Source organism: Anolis carolinensis, chromosome 3 (genome assembly GCF_035594765.1).
Source record: "Anolis carolinensis isolate JA03-04 chromosome 3, rAnoCar3.1.pri, whole genome shotgun sequence".
NCBI lineage: Eukaryota > Metazoa > Chordata > Lepidosauria > Squamata > Dactyloidae > Anolis > Anolis carolinensis.
The window spans coordinates 225,094,977-225,114,566 of record NC_085843.1 but is presented as its reverse complement, the minus strand read 5'-3'; the positions used below and the strand labels follow the sequence as shown (position 1 = coordinate 225,114,566).

At 40.6% G+C, this 19,590-nt stretch overlaps 1 protein-coding gene across 2 annotated transcripts in view; it reads left to right on the top strand.

The window, feature by feature from the left end:
* The window catches only part of rbm20 (RNA binding motif protein 20), a 154,162-nt gene that overhangs the window by 116,151 nt on the left and 18,421 nt on the right, over nt 1–19,590 (top strand). Inside the window, exons 5-10 of one of the 2 annotated variants that reach the window (XM_008106620.3) lie at nt 3,668–3,753; nt 6,671–6,814; nt 12,133–12,264; nt 13,125–13,204; nt 15,957–16,620; nt 17,709–17,801. In XM_008106620.3, coding sequence (XP_008104827.1) covers nt 3,668–3,753; nt 6,671–6,814; nt 12,133–12,264; nt 13,125–13,204; nt 15,957–16,620; nt 17,709–17,801 — 1,199 coding nt within the window. Of the gene's footprint in view, nt 1–3,667; nt 3,754–6,670; nt 6,815–12,132; nt 12,265–13,124; nt 13,205–15,956; nt 16,651–17,708; nt 17,802–19,590 lie in introns of both variants that reach the window. The other variant, XM_008106619.3, reaches the window with a different exon arrangement.

The following is a 19,590-nucleotide window of genomic DNA, read 5'->3' as shown; positions in this document are numbered from 1 at the left end:
TGTGTTTACAATCTATTTTAATAGGTACTTGTAGTATTTGTAATTATAGTAAGTTACATGTAGAATGGTTTTTGAAATATATAATCTTACAAAAATGTGTTTGTATGTTCTATTCTTGTGTAAACTATATGTGTGTGTGTGCTTTTCTGAATACAAAAATATTTAAATAAAATAATGAATATTTATGAGAGCAAAGAACAAAGATGTAGTTTTACATGTTTATAATTGTGTTCAACCCCCATTCCTAGGAAATCTTTCAGTAATAAGCTAGATCATCTGTCTGGTGGCTCCTTAGATAATAAATTAGATCATTTGGTCAGAAAGTCTTATGCTGAGAAGGTTTCCTGGCAGTGCAATCACAATAGAACACTCAGCAGATTATGCAAAGAGATTTCGTAGCACCGTTGTGACGCCCCTGGCTGCGAGAGCACTGGAAACCAATACACCGAGGCCAATAAACAATCTAATATCTTTATTAAGAAATTAAGAATTTAAAACGAAAACAAACAGAAGATATAGTTCATCAATAGACCTTCCAGGAAAGGTCAAATATAGTCCAGTAATATATTGTCCAATATATAATATTAGAGTTTAAAGTTTTGTAATCCAAAAACCGAAACGCACTCAAACATCCAAGCAGTTTGAGTGGGGGAAATGTCCAAGTCTTTTACTAGAGTTCAAAGCAAGTCCAAGGCAAGGAGTTGAAGACAAGGCTGGATACACGGCACGACAAGGCAAGGCTGGAATCACGGCAAGACAAGACAAGGAACACGGCCAGGCAAGGCACGGCAAGACTGGAAGGTAGTGGACTTAAACGCAGTCAACTATTGGCTGGAAGAGAAGTTAATCCTCCAAACTGACACGTTAACTCCGCGCTGGCTAGCCAGCGCACAGAACTTTTAAGGAACTTCAAATCTCTTCACAGAGCAGGTGTCCAAAACAACATCTTCACCAGATGCGATCCTCCCTGAGAGTTCTCAGGGGAAACAGGTTAATCAGCGGATTCCTTGACTGCTAATCACACGCTTCTTCTCCTGCCAGCTTTCTCCTGTCTGTTAGATTGCACAAACATCCTTCTATCAAAGGGAGGGGAACTGGGAAGAGAAGACTCCGTTTCAAGGCTTTTTTTAATGAGCACCGAACTAGAATTGTCAATAGGGAACTAAACCTGTATCCTCATCACTGTTGTCCACTATGGAGTCAGGTTCACGGGCCAAGGGTCCATGGGACATCACAACCATTGAGACTGAGAGTAAGAAGGTGGTAGAAAAAGCTTTTGTAGACTGAGGTGACTGGCCCCACAGCTGGCTGCATACATCTTCCTGAATCTGCTGGGTTGGCGGACTTAAGTCTACATGATCCTGCTGGACTGAGACTGCACAAGATCTGCTGGACTGCCAACATGTTGTCCCTGTCATCATCATCACTCCCAGTCTACCCAGAGCTCCGTGTGAGCGATTGGCCATCATAGGTACCCTGTGCTGGCATCAGCAGAGTAGACCACACAGTGAGGAAGAAGAAAGGAGACAATTTCCTGTTGCTAGTTTCAGGATTGTGTAAATGACAAAAAGGACAACCCTAGTACTTTCTGCTGTGTGATAATGGAGTAAATTCTTAGCAATACAGACCAGGCTTATTTTATGTTTGTTTGTTTTTTTCAAACTTTGTCAGGCTTGACATGATCTATAATAGGTTTTTCTGGTGAACAATGACTTCTGGACCACTAGAAGTCGCCCAATGGTTTCCATGGAAAGAACCATGGAAACCATTTGCGTCCTAATGGTGATGTTAATTACGGGGGCGAGTTACAGGGAGAGATCTACTCCCCTGTTCAAGGAGCTCCACTGGCTGCCTTTTATTTTCCGGTCCCAATTCAAGGTGTATACCATCACATATAAAGCCCTAAACGGTTTGGGACCCACCTACCTTCGTGACCGTATCTCCTATCACAAGCCTACACGATCCCTTCGTTCATCAGGGGAAGCTTTCCTGTCCCCACTCCCGATATCCCAGACCCGCCTTGTGGGAACAAGGGAGAGGGCCTTTTCTGCTGTGGCCCCCCGATTGTGGAATTCTCTGCCCGCTGAGATTAGGCAAGCCCCCACACTAGCAGCCTTCAAGAAAGACTTGAAAACATGGCTCTTTCGCTGTGCTTTTGGAGAGTAACCATTTTATATTTCTTTTCCGTTGCTCCCTCTAATATCTATCCTCCAGAATACCCCACTCCCTTATGACCCTGTTTGCTGTGGTTTTTATTTTTATGTCTTTCTCACCCCGAGTTTTAACTTAATGTTCATGTGGTCTGCCCTTGTTTTTATTGTCTCCTTGTTTTATTTTGTAATGGATATTATTTACTGTATTGCTTATTGTATTGTGTTGTGCTGTTCTTTTATATGCTGTTTACATTGTATTGTTTTGGGCATGGCCCCATGTAAGCCGCCCCGAGTCCCCGTTGGGGAGATGGTGGCGGGATATAAATAAAGTTTTATTATTATTATTATTATTACTATTATGTGAAGAATTAATGGGGTTGATTCCTGTTGTCCCTAGTTATTCCAATTCTTGCAGTATATGTGTCTGTTTGAGCAACAAACAGCTGCTTTGGCTCTCTTTTTAGACAGATAAAACAGGATAGAAATAATAGTTACTGTTATTGTTATTAATAAACAACTATTTGTGATCAGGCAAGCAACTGCTGTTATGTGTGCTCTGCTCCTTGCTTGTCCATTCTGTTCTGGTTACCTTTTCAAACTGTTTCAACCAAATTTTGATCAGCATTGTTGGGGCAAACGATTTAAAACATTACATATTTATCGATTGGACTTGAGCTAGTAGAGACTAACCAGGAGAGTGCTCATGAGAACATGAAGATCTTAAATGAATACATTTAAATTATGAACCCTTACATTGTAGGATAGGATATATTTTTAGATTTACAAAATAAACACAAAGAAGTGCAATGAAAATGCCAACCATTATGCAGAAGCTGTGAAACCTCATTTGTACTCACCATATTTCAACATAACAGTTCAGCATGCCGTAGAGGTGAGAAGCGTGCAACAAATGGCAATTAAAATTATTAGGAAATGAAGTAAGTTAATAATTGGGATATATGAAAAAAAATATAAAATTACAAAATTACAGTTTTTAAATTGTAAAATTTTCTCATTCTTTCAATAATACTATAAGGTGGCATCATTCAGTGAAGCTAAATATTGGCATCTAAATGTGTTGTCTGCCTGCTTGGGTGGCTATAGAAAGGGATTATACAAATGCATGGAGCATAAAGTTAGTAATCATAGTGTACATAAGTCTGAAAAGTATTAAACTCAAGATACAACTCCATTCAAACAGGACTCCTACTATAGTCGTATCTTGTTTGTGGGCTTCTCATAGGCACCTAGCTGGCCATAATCAGAAAATGGTGCAGGATAAGATATATATTTTATCTGATCAGGCAGTGTTCATGTTTGCTGTGTTCAACAAACAGAAAATTGGTGACATCCATGTCTGTTATTAGAAAAGGGATGATTTGTTGGATAAACATTGTCCTCACTAAATTTTCTTTCTTTGTGGTCTGAATAGAAGAAGGAAAAGTGTTGTTTTTTATATATTTGCAGTTTACCCATATCTATCTTTTAAACTGAATATGTATCATTTCTTTTAGATTACCCTTTAAATGCTGGCTCAGCATATAACTCTGCATTTGGTCAGACATGCTCCATATTATCTTCCATGGCACCTGGAGAAAATGTGAGTATATCATACAATTTACTGTTCAATTGAAGCATGGTAGCGTTCACTTCTTAGTAAATATCAGTGTTTGCTATGATAATACTATGTAATTTAATTCATTTTCCTTAAATAGCTTACAATATTTCTGATGAAAATCTTCACTACATTTGGCTTGTTTTTATGTTAGGATTGTGACCAAACCACCTTCTACATAAGTTATTTCTCTCTACTTAAATGAAATGTAGGAAAGAGTCAAGAGGCGTCATTTTTGGAGCCTCTGTTTTGTCAGTTATGTCTTCCCTTCAGCAACGCTTTAACACACACTCCTAAACCTGCCTTATTTTACTAGAAAGCTGTCTAAAGCACTATTCAAAGACCCAGTGGAGTATTGCACAAAGAACATTTCTGAACCTCGCCCCCAACCTTTTCTATGGGTTCAAAATAATATGTTTCTGAAAATCACCTTTAAGTGTTGGTTTAAATGTTACTTTGAAGAAGCCTTCCATCAAGTATTGGGGTTATGGGCCATATAATGCTTTATATGTTAAAACCTGTACATAAGAATGTCCCAACATAAGTATGTTTTAACTTAAAAATCTTCACTCAGCCTAGAGTGATGTTTTGACATCCAAATGCTGTTTTGACCTACGAACAGTGCAAAAGGAGGCCTCTTTGCTCCCTAAACTAGTTCTAACAGCAAGGCAGAGAGAAATTCCTAGCCAGAGCAGCTCTAGCTCTTCCTGCAAGGCAGCTCCAGCTCCATGTGATTACTTCCCCTGAACGTTCTGGGAGGAGCTCAATCTGGAGATTCTACAGGGATTGCAGTGCACACTGGTGCAGCAGAGCATCAACCTAAACAGGGAGTACTGTATGTTTGTTTCAAGAAGAGAGAGGGAGAGAGAGAAAGCAAGAGAGGGAGAGAGGCAGGAATTACAGTTGCCTCAGATGTGCTTCCTTGCCACAGTGGCTGGATAGAACCAAGCACTGCCTATCTCTAACATTTTATACATTATTTGTTATTTATTAGGCTTGGGCCCGAATAGTTTGAATGAAAATGATTTGTAATATTCAGTGGTCCGTTTGCATAATCTCCGAAAACAGGATGGGGAGGAAGGAACTGAAACGCTGAACAAAATGGATTAAGAAAGCCGGATTTGATTAGCTACTAAAGAAAGTCTGCAATATACCTGAGGCAGGGGTCTGCCGCAGGGCTCCTGGAGAAGATGGGATTATTACAGCGTCTTTTTCTCCTTCCTGGTCAGCAGCAGCATCCATCCATTTCTTTTTGGAAAGTTTCCTAGGCTCCTCCTCCAGAGAGGGCCCTGCTGGAAACTTGCTTTCCCAGCAGGACTTGCTTGGGACAGGCATTGAAAAGTCTTGAGTTCCTCTCAGAGCATGATGGGAGTTGAAGTTTTTCTCTCTCTCTGTTTCTCAGCCAATAAGAAGCCTGGTTGTGTCCATGCTCTGATTGGCTGAGAATGGACACAACCGGTTACTGCAATTCCCAGAACCCTCTCTTGCGATGTGACTTATTTAAAAAAATATTATGGTAAAAAATTAAAATAATTCTAAAAAGTCAGTAGAATGGTGATTTGTTTTGAAACTTGGCAGGCCTGCAGTTGTAAATGGGGTCTAAAACTGAGGTAGGTTTCATGCAGATAGGCCTTAAAATAACCGAGGATTCAGTCTTTAAAGTTTCCCATTGTAACCAATGGGCCAAGTCTTTGCTGAATAAAAATGGCAACCCCCCCTCCCAATTTGAGTAACTTCCCGGTAAACAGAATGAGGGGTTAGCTGAAAATGGAGGGGTTAGCTGAAAACGGCGTGCCTTTCGGCCGAATTGCACACCTCTATTATTTATAAAGTACATTTTCTTATTTAAAAACACATAACAAAAACAATTGGGTGGTTTTCAGGGGACTGGAACTAATTAAGAGCATTTCAATGGGAAAATTTGCTTTGAGATGAGAATGTTTTGACTTAAGAACACGGTCATGGAAACTAATTACATTCTTAAGTCAAGGTATTACTGTATTTTGAATTTGCTGGAGTATCAGCTGGATCAGAATGGGTGTCATATGATTCAGAATAGGTGTCATATGTTCAGACTGTTTGGTCTCCATGGTCGGTTTGTGACTGCATTCTGTGGTAACTTGTAAGTTCCATTCCATCTTTAAAAGCATTCCCATGTGCTGTATATTGCAATAATGTAAACTGGAGGTTCTCAGGGGGTAAATCATTGAAGCTATGTTATCTGTTCTTGGGCCACCAGTGTGAAGTCCTAAAAGTATTTTATGCCGCTAAAGTCAGCCACACCTCTATTCACTCTAACAGAGCCAAAGGAAACTGCAAGCTGTTAATTTGTAATTTCAAGTGCAACCCCATTTAGAACAAGCTGAACGCCAGCCAGAAAAATCCACCTACAAATAGAACCTCACACTTGCCTGGATATAAAAATTTCCTTAAGGAACCATTAAAAAAAAGGGGGGGGGGAGAATCGTCTAGTTTGACTTATAAATACTTCCTTTGAGAAATGTACAGTCTCAAAATACAGTTTACTTTTTGCCAATATAACTGTTGTGCATATTGCATATGCAGGGTAAATGTTACAGTCAGCATATACATTGTGCCAAGTGCTTCTGTCGTTGATAAATATTTAGCACAGAAAATAGAGGGGTTTAGATGGCATTCTGTCCTGTTAAACAAGGTGTTTATAGTTACCCAGTCTCATCTAAACATACTTTGAACACTCTATGGAAAACTGGGATGTCTTCAGATATAAAATGCATAATTAGGATTACGGAAGAAAATCCAATAAGTTGTGATGAGCTAGGAAGGCAAGGTGATATCATCTTTAACATTTGTACTGATGTTCAGAACGGATTAAGAAAGCTTATGGCCATTCTGGACCCAAATTTGTTTTTAAAAATTTCAGCTGCCAGAAAAGAATAGTACACCAGGCCGTGTAGTACACATCTGTAATCTTCCTGAAGGAAGCTGTACAGAGAACGATGTTATCAATCTAGGACTTCCCTTTGGAAAAGTTACCAATTATATCCTTATGAAATCAACCAATCAGGTATTCTTCATTTTATTATTGCTTATAATAAAAGCATAGATTTTTGATAGTGTTTTGAAATGTATTAATGGTACAGTGATAATTGCAAAAGTGACAATGCATGGTTATTTTAGTCTTTGCAAATGATTTTTTTGAGGATACAATAAACACAGTGCCTATTTTAATGTATTATATTTTAACGTTCTGATGTATTTTACATGAATTTTGTTGATTTTATTATTATGCAAAATAGATTATACTCAAAACTTTGCTCAACTATGTTAACGTTTTTTTTTTAATCTGCTCAGTCTTTTGATATGTTAGCATTGCATTCTGAGGTGAACAAAGAAAAGGTCATAATGGAAATTCATATCCAAATTAGTTTTTTTTCTTTGGGGAATATTCTTGTATAGGTTGCACTCTTAGACTAATGATTATGCTAAATAACATTTATTCCTTCAAACTTCGTGCACCTTAATATGCTGAAGAGTTGATACATGGAGCACAAGTTGCTGGTTCTTCTCTTCTAACAGGGAAGTCAACTTTGGGTGGTTCCACACATACATTAAACCCACTTCGTACTGAGTGTAAGAAACCCGCTCCAAAGGAGGTTTAAATCCACACAAGCAGGGGGGGAAACGGGCTTTGCACATGTTCTGGGATAACATGTGGACACCCAAAAGCCCTCAAAAATAAAAAGGAAACTCACTGGGAGCCATTTCACTTCTCCTCCTGTTGAAGGAGCATACCAATGACTCCCAAAAACATAGGGGGAGCCAGGAGCAATTTGCCCCCCCCCCCCAATGTTTTTGGGCATCATTGGTATGTTCATTCAAACAGGAGGAAAAGCGAAATGGCTTCCGGTGAGTTTCCTTTTTATTTTTGAGAGTTTGGGGGAGGGTGTTGGGGAGCGGGTTGGTGCCCTTGCTGTTTCCCGGGCTGATTAAACCAAAAAAAAAAAAAAATGCGGGACTGCTGTCTGGACTGCCCCCTCAGAAGTCCAGAACCTCTGAGGGAGCAGTCCAGACATTGGAAATAGTGGGTTTGACCCGCACATTCCAAGAAGGCGTGGATCGAAACTACTATCAAATTATCTCGTGACAAAGCAGGGTTTTCCAGCTTTGTGGCAAATGCAATTGCTTTTCTGTGGGATGTCATCTGAACACCCCACCTGAAAAAGCGGGAGGGCATTCGTTTTAGTACCTGTCTGGATGTACCTTTGGACTTGCAACATATTACAGTTGTTGCTAGTGACTGCCTTATCTGCATCTCCTTCCTTATCGATATTCAGTAGTCTTTATGTAGCCTCTGAAATAAAACTCCAGGTCTTTGCCTCCGTGCAAAATGCCTCTTGGCTTTGTCTGTTAGGGGAGCACCTGTTCCAGCTCTTACTGATATGATTGTTGGTCCTCAGAGACTGACCTTGAAAGACTGAGCAGTTATTTATTTATTTATTTATTTATTTTTCAAACTTATATGCCGCCACTCCCCTAGGGCTCGGAGCGGCTTACAAGAACCGGCTAAAATCAACAATTTAAAAAACATTTTAAAAACATCATTTAAAAAAAATCTTTAAAACATCCTAAAAGCACCTTTTAAAACATCAGCAACAGAACTCAAAAGCCTGCCGAAACAGGTGTGTCTTACATGCCCTGCGGAAGGCCAACAAGTCCCGCAAGGCACGAACTTCAGGTGGCAAGGTGTTCCACAGAGATGGCGCCACTACTGAAAAGGCTCTGCGTCTAGTTGCAGTTAGACGCAAGGTCTTAAAACTGGGGACTTCCAGCAGGTCTTGGTCCTCAGAACGGAGGGATCTCTGGGGTTTGTAAGGGGTGAGGCGGTCCCTCAGGTACATCGGCCCTGGACCATGTAAGACCTTGAAGGTAAGCACCATCACTTTGAAAGTGATCCGGTGCTCAATTGGTAACCAGTGCAGCTGCCGTAAGATTGGTGTTATGTGGCATCTTATGGGGACTCCCGCAAGGAGCCGGGCAGCTGCATTTTGCACCAATTTGAGCTTCCGGATCACCGACACAGGAAGGCCAATGTAAAGGGCATTACAGTAATCCAGTCTCGAGATGACTGTAGCCTGGATCACTGTAGCCAGGTTGTCCCTAGATAGATAGGGGGCTAGCCGTCTAGCCTGCCGAAGATGAAAAAAGGCAGTTTTGGTAACGGCGGAGACCTGGGCCTGCATCGTCAGTGAAGGGTCCAAGAGGACTCCCAGACTCTTTACTAGTGAAGACGGGCGTAGCACTTCACCATCCAGGGTTGGCAACTGGATATCCCCACTGCCCGGTCGGCCCAGCCATAGGAACTCCGTCTTTGCTGGATTCACCCTCAAACTACTGGAACGCAACCATCCAATAATGGCCTCGAGGCACTGGTGAAAACTGTCGGGTACAGACTCCGGTTGGCCTTCCATCTTTAACACAAGCTGAGTGTCGTCAGCATATTGATAACACTCGAGCCCGAAATCTCGGACCAGCTGAGCAAGTGGTTGCATATAGATGTTAAACAACAGAGGGGAGAGAATGGCCCCCTGAGGAACCCCACAATGTAGAGGGGACCTCTCAGAGACCAGGCCCCCCCTCTCCACTCGCTGTCCACGGTTGTGAAGAAAGGAGGCCAGCCAATTTAAAGCTGTCCCCCTAACTCCAGCAACGGCAAGGCGGTGGGTCAGAAGATTGTGATCGACTGTGTCAAATGCTGCTGTGAGATCCAATAACACAAGCAACACCGACCCGCCCCGGTCAAGCTGGCATCGGAGATGATCTGTGATGGAAACCAATACAGTCTCTGTCCCATGCCCCGCACGGAAGCCAGACTGGAAAGGATCCAGTCCGGCTGTGTCGTCTAGGAACTGCTGCAGCTGCACCGCTACTGCCCTCTCAATCACCTTGCCCAGAAATGAAAGATTCGAAACTGGGCGGTAGCTGGAGGGAACCAAACGATCTAAATCTGGTTTTTTCAGCAGAGGAGAGACCACTCCCTCTTTTAATCCCTCTGGAAAGACTCCTTGCTCAAGGGAGCTGTTTATTATCTTCAGCAGCGGGTCACGTAATCCCTCCAAGCAGGATTTTACTAACCAAGAGGGACACGGGTCAAGGGAGCAAGTGGTCGGTCTAGCTGCAGCTATGAGCCTATCGAGACCCTCTGCGTCCAGTGGGATGAACTGGTCGAGGGTGGGCCCAGCAAGTGGCCACGGAGTCTCAAGTTCTCTCATTGTATCAGTTGTGGCGGGGAGGTCCCGGCGTAGTAGTGAGATCTTGTCAGCAAAATAGCTTTGAAAAGCCTCGGCTGAAGGGGTCTGATCATCACTTTTTGGGTTGGTAGGAACCGTCGTTAGAGATCTAATTATTTTGAACAATTTTGCCGGGCGTGAGCTGGCGGACTCTATCAAAGAGGCATAGTATACTCTCTTTGCTTCGATGGTAGCATGCTCATAGGACTCCATAAATGCCCTGTAAGCTGATCTCGAAGCTCTGTCATGAAGTTCTCGCCACACGCCCTCTAGCCGTCTCTTTTCCCGCTTCATCGATCGAAGTTCCTCGGTGAACCAAGGAGACCGATTTCGGCGGGGTTGGAGAGGGCGTCTAGGGGCGATCTCGTTGAGTGCATTGGACAGCCTGATGTTCCACATGTCCACCTGCACATCGATTGAGTCGTTGACAGGCTCCAGATCCTTCAGAGCATTCTGGAACCTACTAGGTTCCATAAGTCTTCTTGGGCGAGCCCAAATCGGCTCGGCGCCCTTGCCAGGTGGGTAGGCATGCTCCAGCCTGACTCTCAGGGCACAGTGATCCGACCATGGAACCTCTAAATTAGAGGCTTGGGTCACTTGAATTCCTGCGCTGAAGATCAAGTCTAGCGTATGTCCTGCTTGATGCGTGGGCCCAGTACTGCAGAGCAAGAGTCCTAGTGTCTCCATGGTAGACACTAGGTCCATAGCCGCTGCTGAGCAAGAGTCCGTATCAGCGTGGACATTGAAGTCCCCCAGGACAACAAGTCTGGGGAACCTCAAGGACCACTCCGACACAGTCTCGAGCAGCTGGGATAGGCTGTCTGCTGGTGCACTAGGCGCACGGTACACCAGCAGAAAGGCCATGCTCTCAGGGGAATCCCACACCAGACCAACACATTCAGTGCCAGAGATGTCCACAACAGGAACTGCCCTAAGAGAAAAGCTTTCTCGGGAGAGCATAGCCACCCCACCCCCCCGCCTCCCACTCCGCATCTGGTGGGTGATTACATAACCTGGAGATGTTATTTCCTGGAGTAGGATCTCGTCCCCCTCTTGGATCCAGGTTTCAGTGATACACACTAGGTCAGCTCCCTGGTCAGTAAGAAAATCTCTGATAGTAGCAGTTTTATTCCTTATGGACCTAGCATTCACCAACACCAGGGTAGGAGGGGAGGAAACTGGTCGCCTGTCATAGGTGCACTTGGGGATAGGCCGCAGGTCAGAGTTATGCAAAGTTAGTGGTAACCAGGTCCACTCGCGACCAAGTCATTGACCCTGGAACAGCCCTGTCCACTTAGATCATGTGGAAGCAGCTGAAAGAAATCAAAGCCCCTCCCCAAACAAACCTTATGAGAAAACAATCAGGGGGTCAGTGATGACCCCCAAAACACAGATGACCAGCTGCTCTCTCCAGAGATACGTGTTACCATATCCTTTTTTGCTTGTGTTTCTTTTAATTCAACTAGTTCTCAGATTTGCAAATTGTTTTCATATTTCCTAATAATTTGCTACATTAACTAATCTGAAAATATCTAAAATGAACCATGACTGAAAATTGGATGAAAATTCTACCACTAAGAAAAAAAAACTATATATATATATATATATATATATATATATATATATATATATATATATTTATTTATTCCTGGATAATACAAATATGTGTTCCTTTCACTAAAAAAAATAAGCATTTACCTTCTAGTGAATTTTTCATCTCTTTTTACTAAAATCATTATTGGTTTGGCTCTACTTCTTCTCATAGTTGTGTACATAATTGTAATAGTTCAGAGCTCAATGTATTCTTTTACTTTAAGCTAAAAATCAAGTGACAAAATGCACTTGAAGGAAAGGCTTCTGTACCCTTCATAACTATGAACAAGGTGGAAATTATTTCAGTCTTGGTGTTTTCTTTTCTTGCATGACAATAAGCATTTTTCAAGTTTCCTTAGTTTGCATTACAGTAGCATTTATTGGTATATCATCATCTTCTGCAACTGCCAGAGTATCTTCAAATTATCAATGAAATCTACTTAACATGAATGTATTTTAATATAAAGTATGAAAACTGTAAACTGTTTCTTTATTATAATAGGCTTTTCTAGAAATGGCATACACTGAGGCAGCTCAGGCTATGGTGCAGTACTACAAAGAGAAACCTGCAGTAATAAATGATGACAAATTACTCATTAGGATGTCTAAACGATACAGAGAACTTCAGCTAAAGGTAAAACAGTTACAGTCTTCTGTAAATCTGGGTTTTGTTGGTAAATCAGTGTGTATGTTTCAGATGAAGCTTCAAGAGGGTTTTGTTATATTATTTCTTGCAACAACCACATGTTTCCTGATACTTATATGGATGTTTTGGGAAGATCTCTTTTTTCTGTTTAGACTGGTGAAGCATTCAGAATAACAAAGAAGCAATAAAAAAACTATGCTTTATCTTTCTTCTTTGCTGTTTTCATTTTTCCCACAACCTCTCTTATAGCTTCTTCTTCATTGTTTGTAGGTACAGAATTTCCCTATCATACGCTAATACATAGTGCTTTTCAGCGTTTCATTAGGCTAATTTGCTTTCATATTGTTAAGACTCTCTGTGGCCCTTTATGAATGTGAAGCCAAACCCTGCTGTAGTTTCCCATTGATACCGCACCCCATGGTTAGCAATAATTTCTCATTGGCCCCATCTACACCGCCATATAATCCAGGTTCAGAATGCATATTAACTGCATGGTACTTGATTATTTGGCAATGTAGATTCATGTAATCCAGTTCAATGCTATTTAATCCAAAACATTTAATCCTTCACTCTGTAACCTCTGCAGTTATTTTTTAATTGTGCAATTTGATTGTACATTGACATAACATAATTATTTTCTTATACAAAGGTATTATAGATATACACCTAGATATAATTATTTTCTTATTTTTTAGTATGTTGATATTCAACATAATGAATGTTAATATTCTGCATAGGTAAAGCAACAAAATCATTTGAATGATTCTGTGCCATGTCTGCGTTTCACTTTAAATAGTTTTTAAATATTTGTTTTCATTGATTAATAGATATCTCTTTATTTGGCTTAGAAACCAGGTAAGAATGTGGCAGCAATAATCCAGGACATCCACTGTCAAAGAGAACGGGGTATGTTGCGGGAAGCTGACAGGTACTGTGTAACATTCCTATTTCCCCCTTGTTTTTGTGGCATATCTTAAAAAAGAGAAATGCTAATCATACTGGAAAATGTAGAAAGCGGCATAGTTTGGTTAAAAAAAAGCAATCAAGACACATGATTTCAAGTCTCAAGCTAGTACCTCTTCCTCTTCTATAGTATGAAATATTTCCCTTTTGCTTGGTCAGTGAAGAGGGAGTCATAAATAGGTTATTTATTTATGACTCCCTCTTCACTGACATTTTCTCCCACAATTTATGTTAATTCTTTTTGATTATGATATAACTTTAACTGGGAAAATGTGTGTATGCATGATGCAGAAACCACAATACTATGTAACACGATTTTTGTTCCTGGGTTATAAATGTCATTTGCTAATTTGTTCCATCATGAAAACACAAAGTTTATTAAACTACAAAAACTTTGTTTTTGCGGGATATCCTACAGCACATTTTGCTATAGTTTTTCAATAAATATCTCATAGAGTCTCAAACAATTCGACATAGCTTGTGGCAGCCACAAAAACAAGCTTCTGGAGTATAACAACTACTTTCAAAGTAAGTGCTGCACAGTTAAACAGGAAATAACACTTTCAAACCAGGAACAGAAAATTGTTCAAATTCTGTTACGTGGTGTAATTAAGAATAATTTTGAAGTACAGCAACTGAGCTACATATTCGTACAAAGATTTTTGGAGGACGCTGATTTTCTAGATCCATTTCAATCTGGCTTCAGGCCGAGTTATGGGACGGAAACGGCTTTGGTCGCCTTGGTAGATGATCTTTGGAGGGAATTGGACAGGGGGAGTGTGACCCTGCTAGTCCTCCATGACCCCTCAGCAGTGTTTGATACCATCAACCATGATATTCTTTTGGAGCGCCTGGTGGGGATGGGCCTTGGAGGCACAGTTCTCCAGTGGTTCCGGTCCTTCCTCTCAGGTCATCTCCAGAAGGTGGAGTTGCAGGAGTCCTGCTCGATCCCATGGCTTGTGGGCTATGGGGTCCCACAGGGCTCATCATTATCCCCAATGTTGTTTAACATTTACCTGAATCTGCTGGGAGAGATCATCTGGAGTTTTGGAGTTTGATACCATCGTTATGCAGATGATGCCCAACTCTAGTACTCCTTTCCATCTGAAACCAAGGAAGCAGTTCTGCACCTGAACTGCTGCCTGAGGGCGGTAATGGACTAGATGGGGGCAAACAAATCGAAGCTTAATCCAGATAAGATGGAAGTACTGCAGGTCTCGTACAAGATCTATCCAGAGATAGAGTTACAATTGGGTGGGGTTACATTCCCCTTGAAATCTCAGGTTCGCAGTCTGGGAGTGGTCCTGGACTCCACCTTAAATCCGGAAGTCCAGGTAGCGGCAGTGATGAAGGCTGCCTTTGCACAATTAAAACTTGTGTGCCAGCTGTGCCCATTTCTGGAGAAATCTGACCTGGCCACAGTAGTACACACACTGATTACATCCCAATTGGACTACTGCAACATACTCTATGTAAGACTGCCCATAAACAGTGTTTGGAAGCTGCAATTGGTCTAGCGTGCGTCAGCCAAGTTGCTTACCAAAGCTGACTACAGGGAGCGCACCATCCTCCTCCTGAGGCAGTTCCACTGGCTCCTGATTTGTTTCCATGCCTAATTTAAGGTGATGGTTTTAACCTATAAAGTCCTACACGACTTCTGTCCAGGACACTTGAGACAGCGTATCCTACCATACATACTGGCTAGACCTCTAAGGTCAAGCTGTAAAATACTCCTCTCCTCTTAGCTCAGGACAGACTGCACTTAAAATGGCTAGACGGCTCCTTTGCGGGTGTGGTGCCTAAACTCGAACACTTTGCAAGTATCGATCAGGGCAGCCCCCACCCTTGTCCTTTTGGAAGAACCTCAAAATCTTCCTGAGTGAAACAGCTTTTAATTAATGTTGACAGGAGCCTGGAGCTGCATTCTAATCATTTTAACTATTTTTATTATTTTAGTTCCCTCGGGAATTTTTACTGGTTTATTATTTTGTGATAATTTTATGTCCGTTATGACAGTGGGGGATTTATTTGATAGTTTTTATATTTGTGTGTAACTACTGCTGTAAACTGCCTTGGGTCTTCAAAGAAGATAAAAAACCGGGCTGTGGCGCAGCTGGCTAGTAACCAGCTGCTATAAATCACTACTGACCGAGAGGTCATGAGTTCAAAGCCCGGGTCGGGTTAAGCCTCCGACCATTAATAGCCCCGGCTTGCTGTTGAGCTATGCAGCCCCGAAAGACAGTTGCACCTGTCAATTAGGGAAATTTAGGGACGCTTTATGCGGGAGGCTAATTTACAACACCATAAAACTGCCAGCAAAACACGAGGAAAGGAATGAGGAAGTACAGCCACTTCTGGACGGTGAAGCAACAGCTCCCCCTGTGGCCGGAATCGTGAAGCTGGAAAAATGTTAAAAATGCCTCTGAGTCTGTCTAATGTATGTTGTTTGTCTGTTGGCATTGATTGTTTGCCATATATGTGTTCATTGTAATCCGCCCTGAGTCCCCTTCGGGGTGAGAAGGGCGGAATAGAAATACTGTAAATAAATAAATAAATAAACATGCTATATTGATACAATTTACAGTATCTCATGGTACTTCTGGAAACAAATGGGAAAACGTGAAAGCTATTGCATTCCTTTACAGACTGATAGAGGAATAAAAATTGTTTAGTTAAAATGTTTATAAACTATACCCAATTTTTCCTTGCTACTGTAGGTATGGACCAGAAAGGCCTAGGTCACGCAGCCCCATAAGCCATTCACTTTCTCCAAGATCACACACTCCAAGCTTTACTTCCTGTAGTTCTCCCCACAGTCCACCAAGCACAAACAGGACAGACTGGGGGAATGGAAGAGAAGCGTGGGATCAATCTTCTTTTTCTCGAAGGGATGAGGAAAGAGAAATGTTGCCCCGGAGAGAGAATGGAGAAGATAAAAGAGACAGGACTGACTCATGGGTTCATGAGAGAAAGCAACATTATTTACGCCATCTGGACAAACTTGACTTAGAAGAGCGTCTTGAAGGAACCAGAGGGCACAGAGAAAAATATTTTAGAGGAAGTTCACCTACTGCAAAGGGAGCTCATAATTTACCTGGACATAAGAGCAGAGAAGAAGACTACTACAGAAAGCCATCTAGGCAAAAAACAGATAAATATCAAAAACAGGCACTGGATACAGGATCAAAGTATAAAAAAAAAGAAGAGGCAAAATTAAGAGAGCACAGACATTCTCACTCTGAAGACTTAGCTAAGGAAGAAGCAGCAGACCAAAAGTCTAGCAAGATGTTTGACAATATCAAGCAAAAGCAAAGTGATAAGGAAAGGAGCAAAGATGCTAATAAAATGTCAGAGGAAGAAATTTCTTGTGTAGCTGAAGAAGTAAGTGTGAAGCAAGGAAGTGAGAATGAGGTAATGAGTAATTTTAAGTTACTGCTAGCAATGCATATGTTATGAAACCTATTTTAATTTGCTTATTTTGTATTTAGGAATATCCTTCTGTGATTTTGCAGAGTGAATCAAAGAGTACAGAAAAAGACTCCCACCCAATACCAGAGTCTATCCCACAGAATAAAGAAGATAATGCACTAGTTTTTGTCATTTCAAGCCAGTGATTCCTACCAATTTGTATAGTTTAGGAATGAACATTTGTATAGTGACATTTAATAACAGACATTACTTGTTTGCATTTCCTATCTTCAGAATTATAACTTTTGTCCTTCTAATTTATATTCAAAGAGATGCTTTGGCTCATAGAAAGGACATGTATAATCTATTATTTTCTTTGTCTTGATCAGGTAAGCCTTCCATCTGAGACAGAAACTCACCTCATTTTCAAAATACTGCCCTCCAGTTAGGCTGTATCTGGCTTGTGCTCAGAGAATAGATTTTGTCGCTCTTTGAATTCTGGCCAGCCTTTCTAAGATATTAAGGAGTTTACAATTACTTGATAAAATTGAAAGCAGGTGTTATTTGCTTATAAGGTAATAAAAACAGAACAGTAAGTTTAATTTGTTACTAGTTCTGAATTTCTTGAGTTGAAAATAGTTAAAACTGATGGTCCAGGCTTTTACATAAAGCTGGTTCTGTGTAGTGCTGGTTGAATAGTGTTCTGTAATGTTATGGGGAGAGATTTTCTTTCCCCTTCAGTCCACAGAGTAAGATTTCTTTAAAGGAAATCTTTAAATATTTCCAAATTATGTTAATTTCTTATTTATAATGAATTAATTGATAAATGTACAGTATATGTAATGCTCATCTTGAAAATTATAGAAAAAAGCATGCAGCTTTCCTTAAATATGAAGAAAGAGTGACTCACACAGCTGAACATTTTATTTACTGTGATGTGCATTTATCAAATTGGAATGTGAGCGTGGGAGTAATGGGGCTCACACCATGACTAAGGAATATAATGTGAGTTCACTTTTTATACTACATCTGTCTTCACCCATAGACAATCTCTGTCTTAGGTTGAAAATAAAGATATCCATATGGAGAACAGTCCTATAAATAAGAAGATGAAAGAAACAGAAGATTCTGTAGAGAACTCAAGAAAAGAAAAGGTGAGTTGTACACACTAGTGAAATTATCTCCAATGTAGAATTTGTTTGAAAATATTCTGGGACACTACTATATCAGGCACTCTAAAGCGATTTACAGTCAAATAACATCTTATGACAATTTGAAATATGAAGACTAAAGTAACAACATTAAAAATATTCTATATACCTAAGTATAAGTCTAGAAATTTTAGTCAAAAACTCAACCCATTAAACCTGGGTCAGCTTATCCCTGGGTCCATGTGAGTACTATATATTCATTCTTATCAAAAAAGAAAAGAAAAGAAAAAAGAACAATCCCCATTGAATAGGGTTGTGAAAGGCAAAATCTTAGTCTATCTTGGGGCAATTTAGAAGAGGTACCAACCCCCTCTACTCGTTTCACCATGACCTTTTTGAATGCCTGAGCAAGAAAATTGTGCTGGTGACCAGGAGCAGGTGGCCTCTGAAGTCACATTGGTGCTTTCCTCTCTCTGCAGAATGACCCTCAATTTTGGCCCCAAAATCTACTCTTGATCACAATGAAGGAGAGCTGGCAGGAAATAACTAAGCCTCCTCCTATCATTGGCATCAGGTGGCTCCAATGTCAGTAAATCTGCTATGGAATGTGATCTGAATTTTATGGGAACTATTGGAGACATGGCAAGGAAGTTCATTACTAAGGTAGACACTGCTTTCAAAAAGAATTAAGTCTCTTTATTTCTGTTTGAGAGTGCAATACACTTTTGGCCCAATGCTACTGGCCCTGTTGTAACCGTCACACAGTGTGTTACTTTTTTAATTGGGTATGATATTGGTTTTTAAGCGTGCTTTATGATAGTTGGTTTTTACTATATTTTGTATTATATGTGACATTAATCTTGCCATTATGTAAGACCGCTCTGGGTCCTCCTGAGGGAGAAGAGCGGTATATAAATTAAATAAATTAAATAAAAATAAATAATAAAACCAGAATATTTTAAAATTTTCTCATAAGATTTTTGTCTCCTTTCCTTTCTTTGTTCTTTCCTCTTCTCTAACTGGAAAATGGATTTGGGAAGTTGCAGGCAATAGGACTGGAACATAGCAGATTTGCTGTTCAATATGTCAATTCATTCATTCTTCCTACAGACATTGTGACTTCTACTTTTCCTCCAAGATAAAATAATAGAAAGTAATGGAATACTTTACACATTGCTGTCAAGGCTTCTGTGATGTCATTGTGTTTCTCTTCACATCTGTCTGGCAATAGGCCTTAAGACGAGAGACTAGTAAGGCACTGTGGTTTTCAGAAGAGTCCCAGCAATAGTTAAAGTCTGCATATAAGATTTGCTTATATGTTACGCTGTTCCCTGACACTTTTTTGTTGAGTTGTAATGCAAGACACAGGCTCTCCAGGTGGAAATCATAGTAATGGCCATCTTCTAGAGCAAAAGATTGATATTGTAAAACCTATAAAAGTGCATGGCAGCTGTTCCTTTGTTGATCTCACTATGTTTTCATTGAGGTCTGCCTTCTGTTGGATCTAGCTTGCTCCTGTTTTTATGTCTGGAAATTAAACGGTAACAACTGTTAAATGGAGAATTTGAAGAGAAAGTAATTAACACCATTCCTGTCTCCTATGATTCCTCTTCAAGTATTTACGATGTGACATGGAAAGTCATCTGTAAAAGCAGAGTCCAACCTGCTCCTGCTTCTGTTCCACACATCTTAATGTTTCTCTGAGATACTTTGATTGTGGTTTTATTATGCAATCCTTTTAAGAGGTATAAATATACTTGACTATATTTTGGGTGGATAATCTAATCAATTC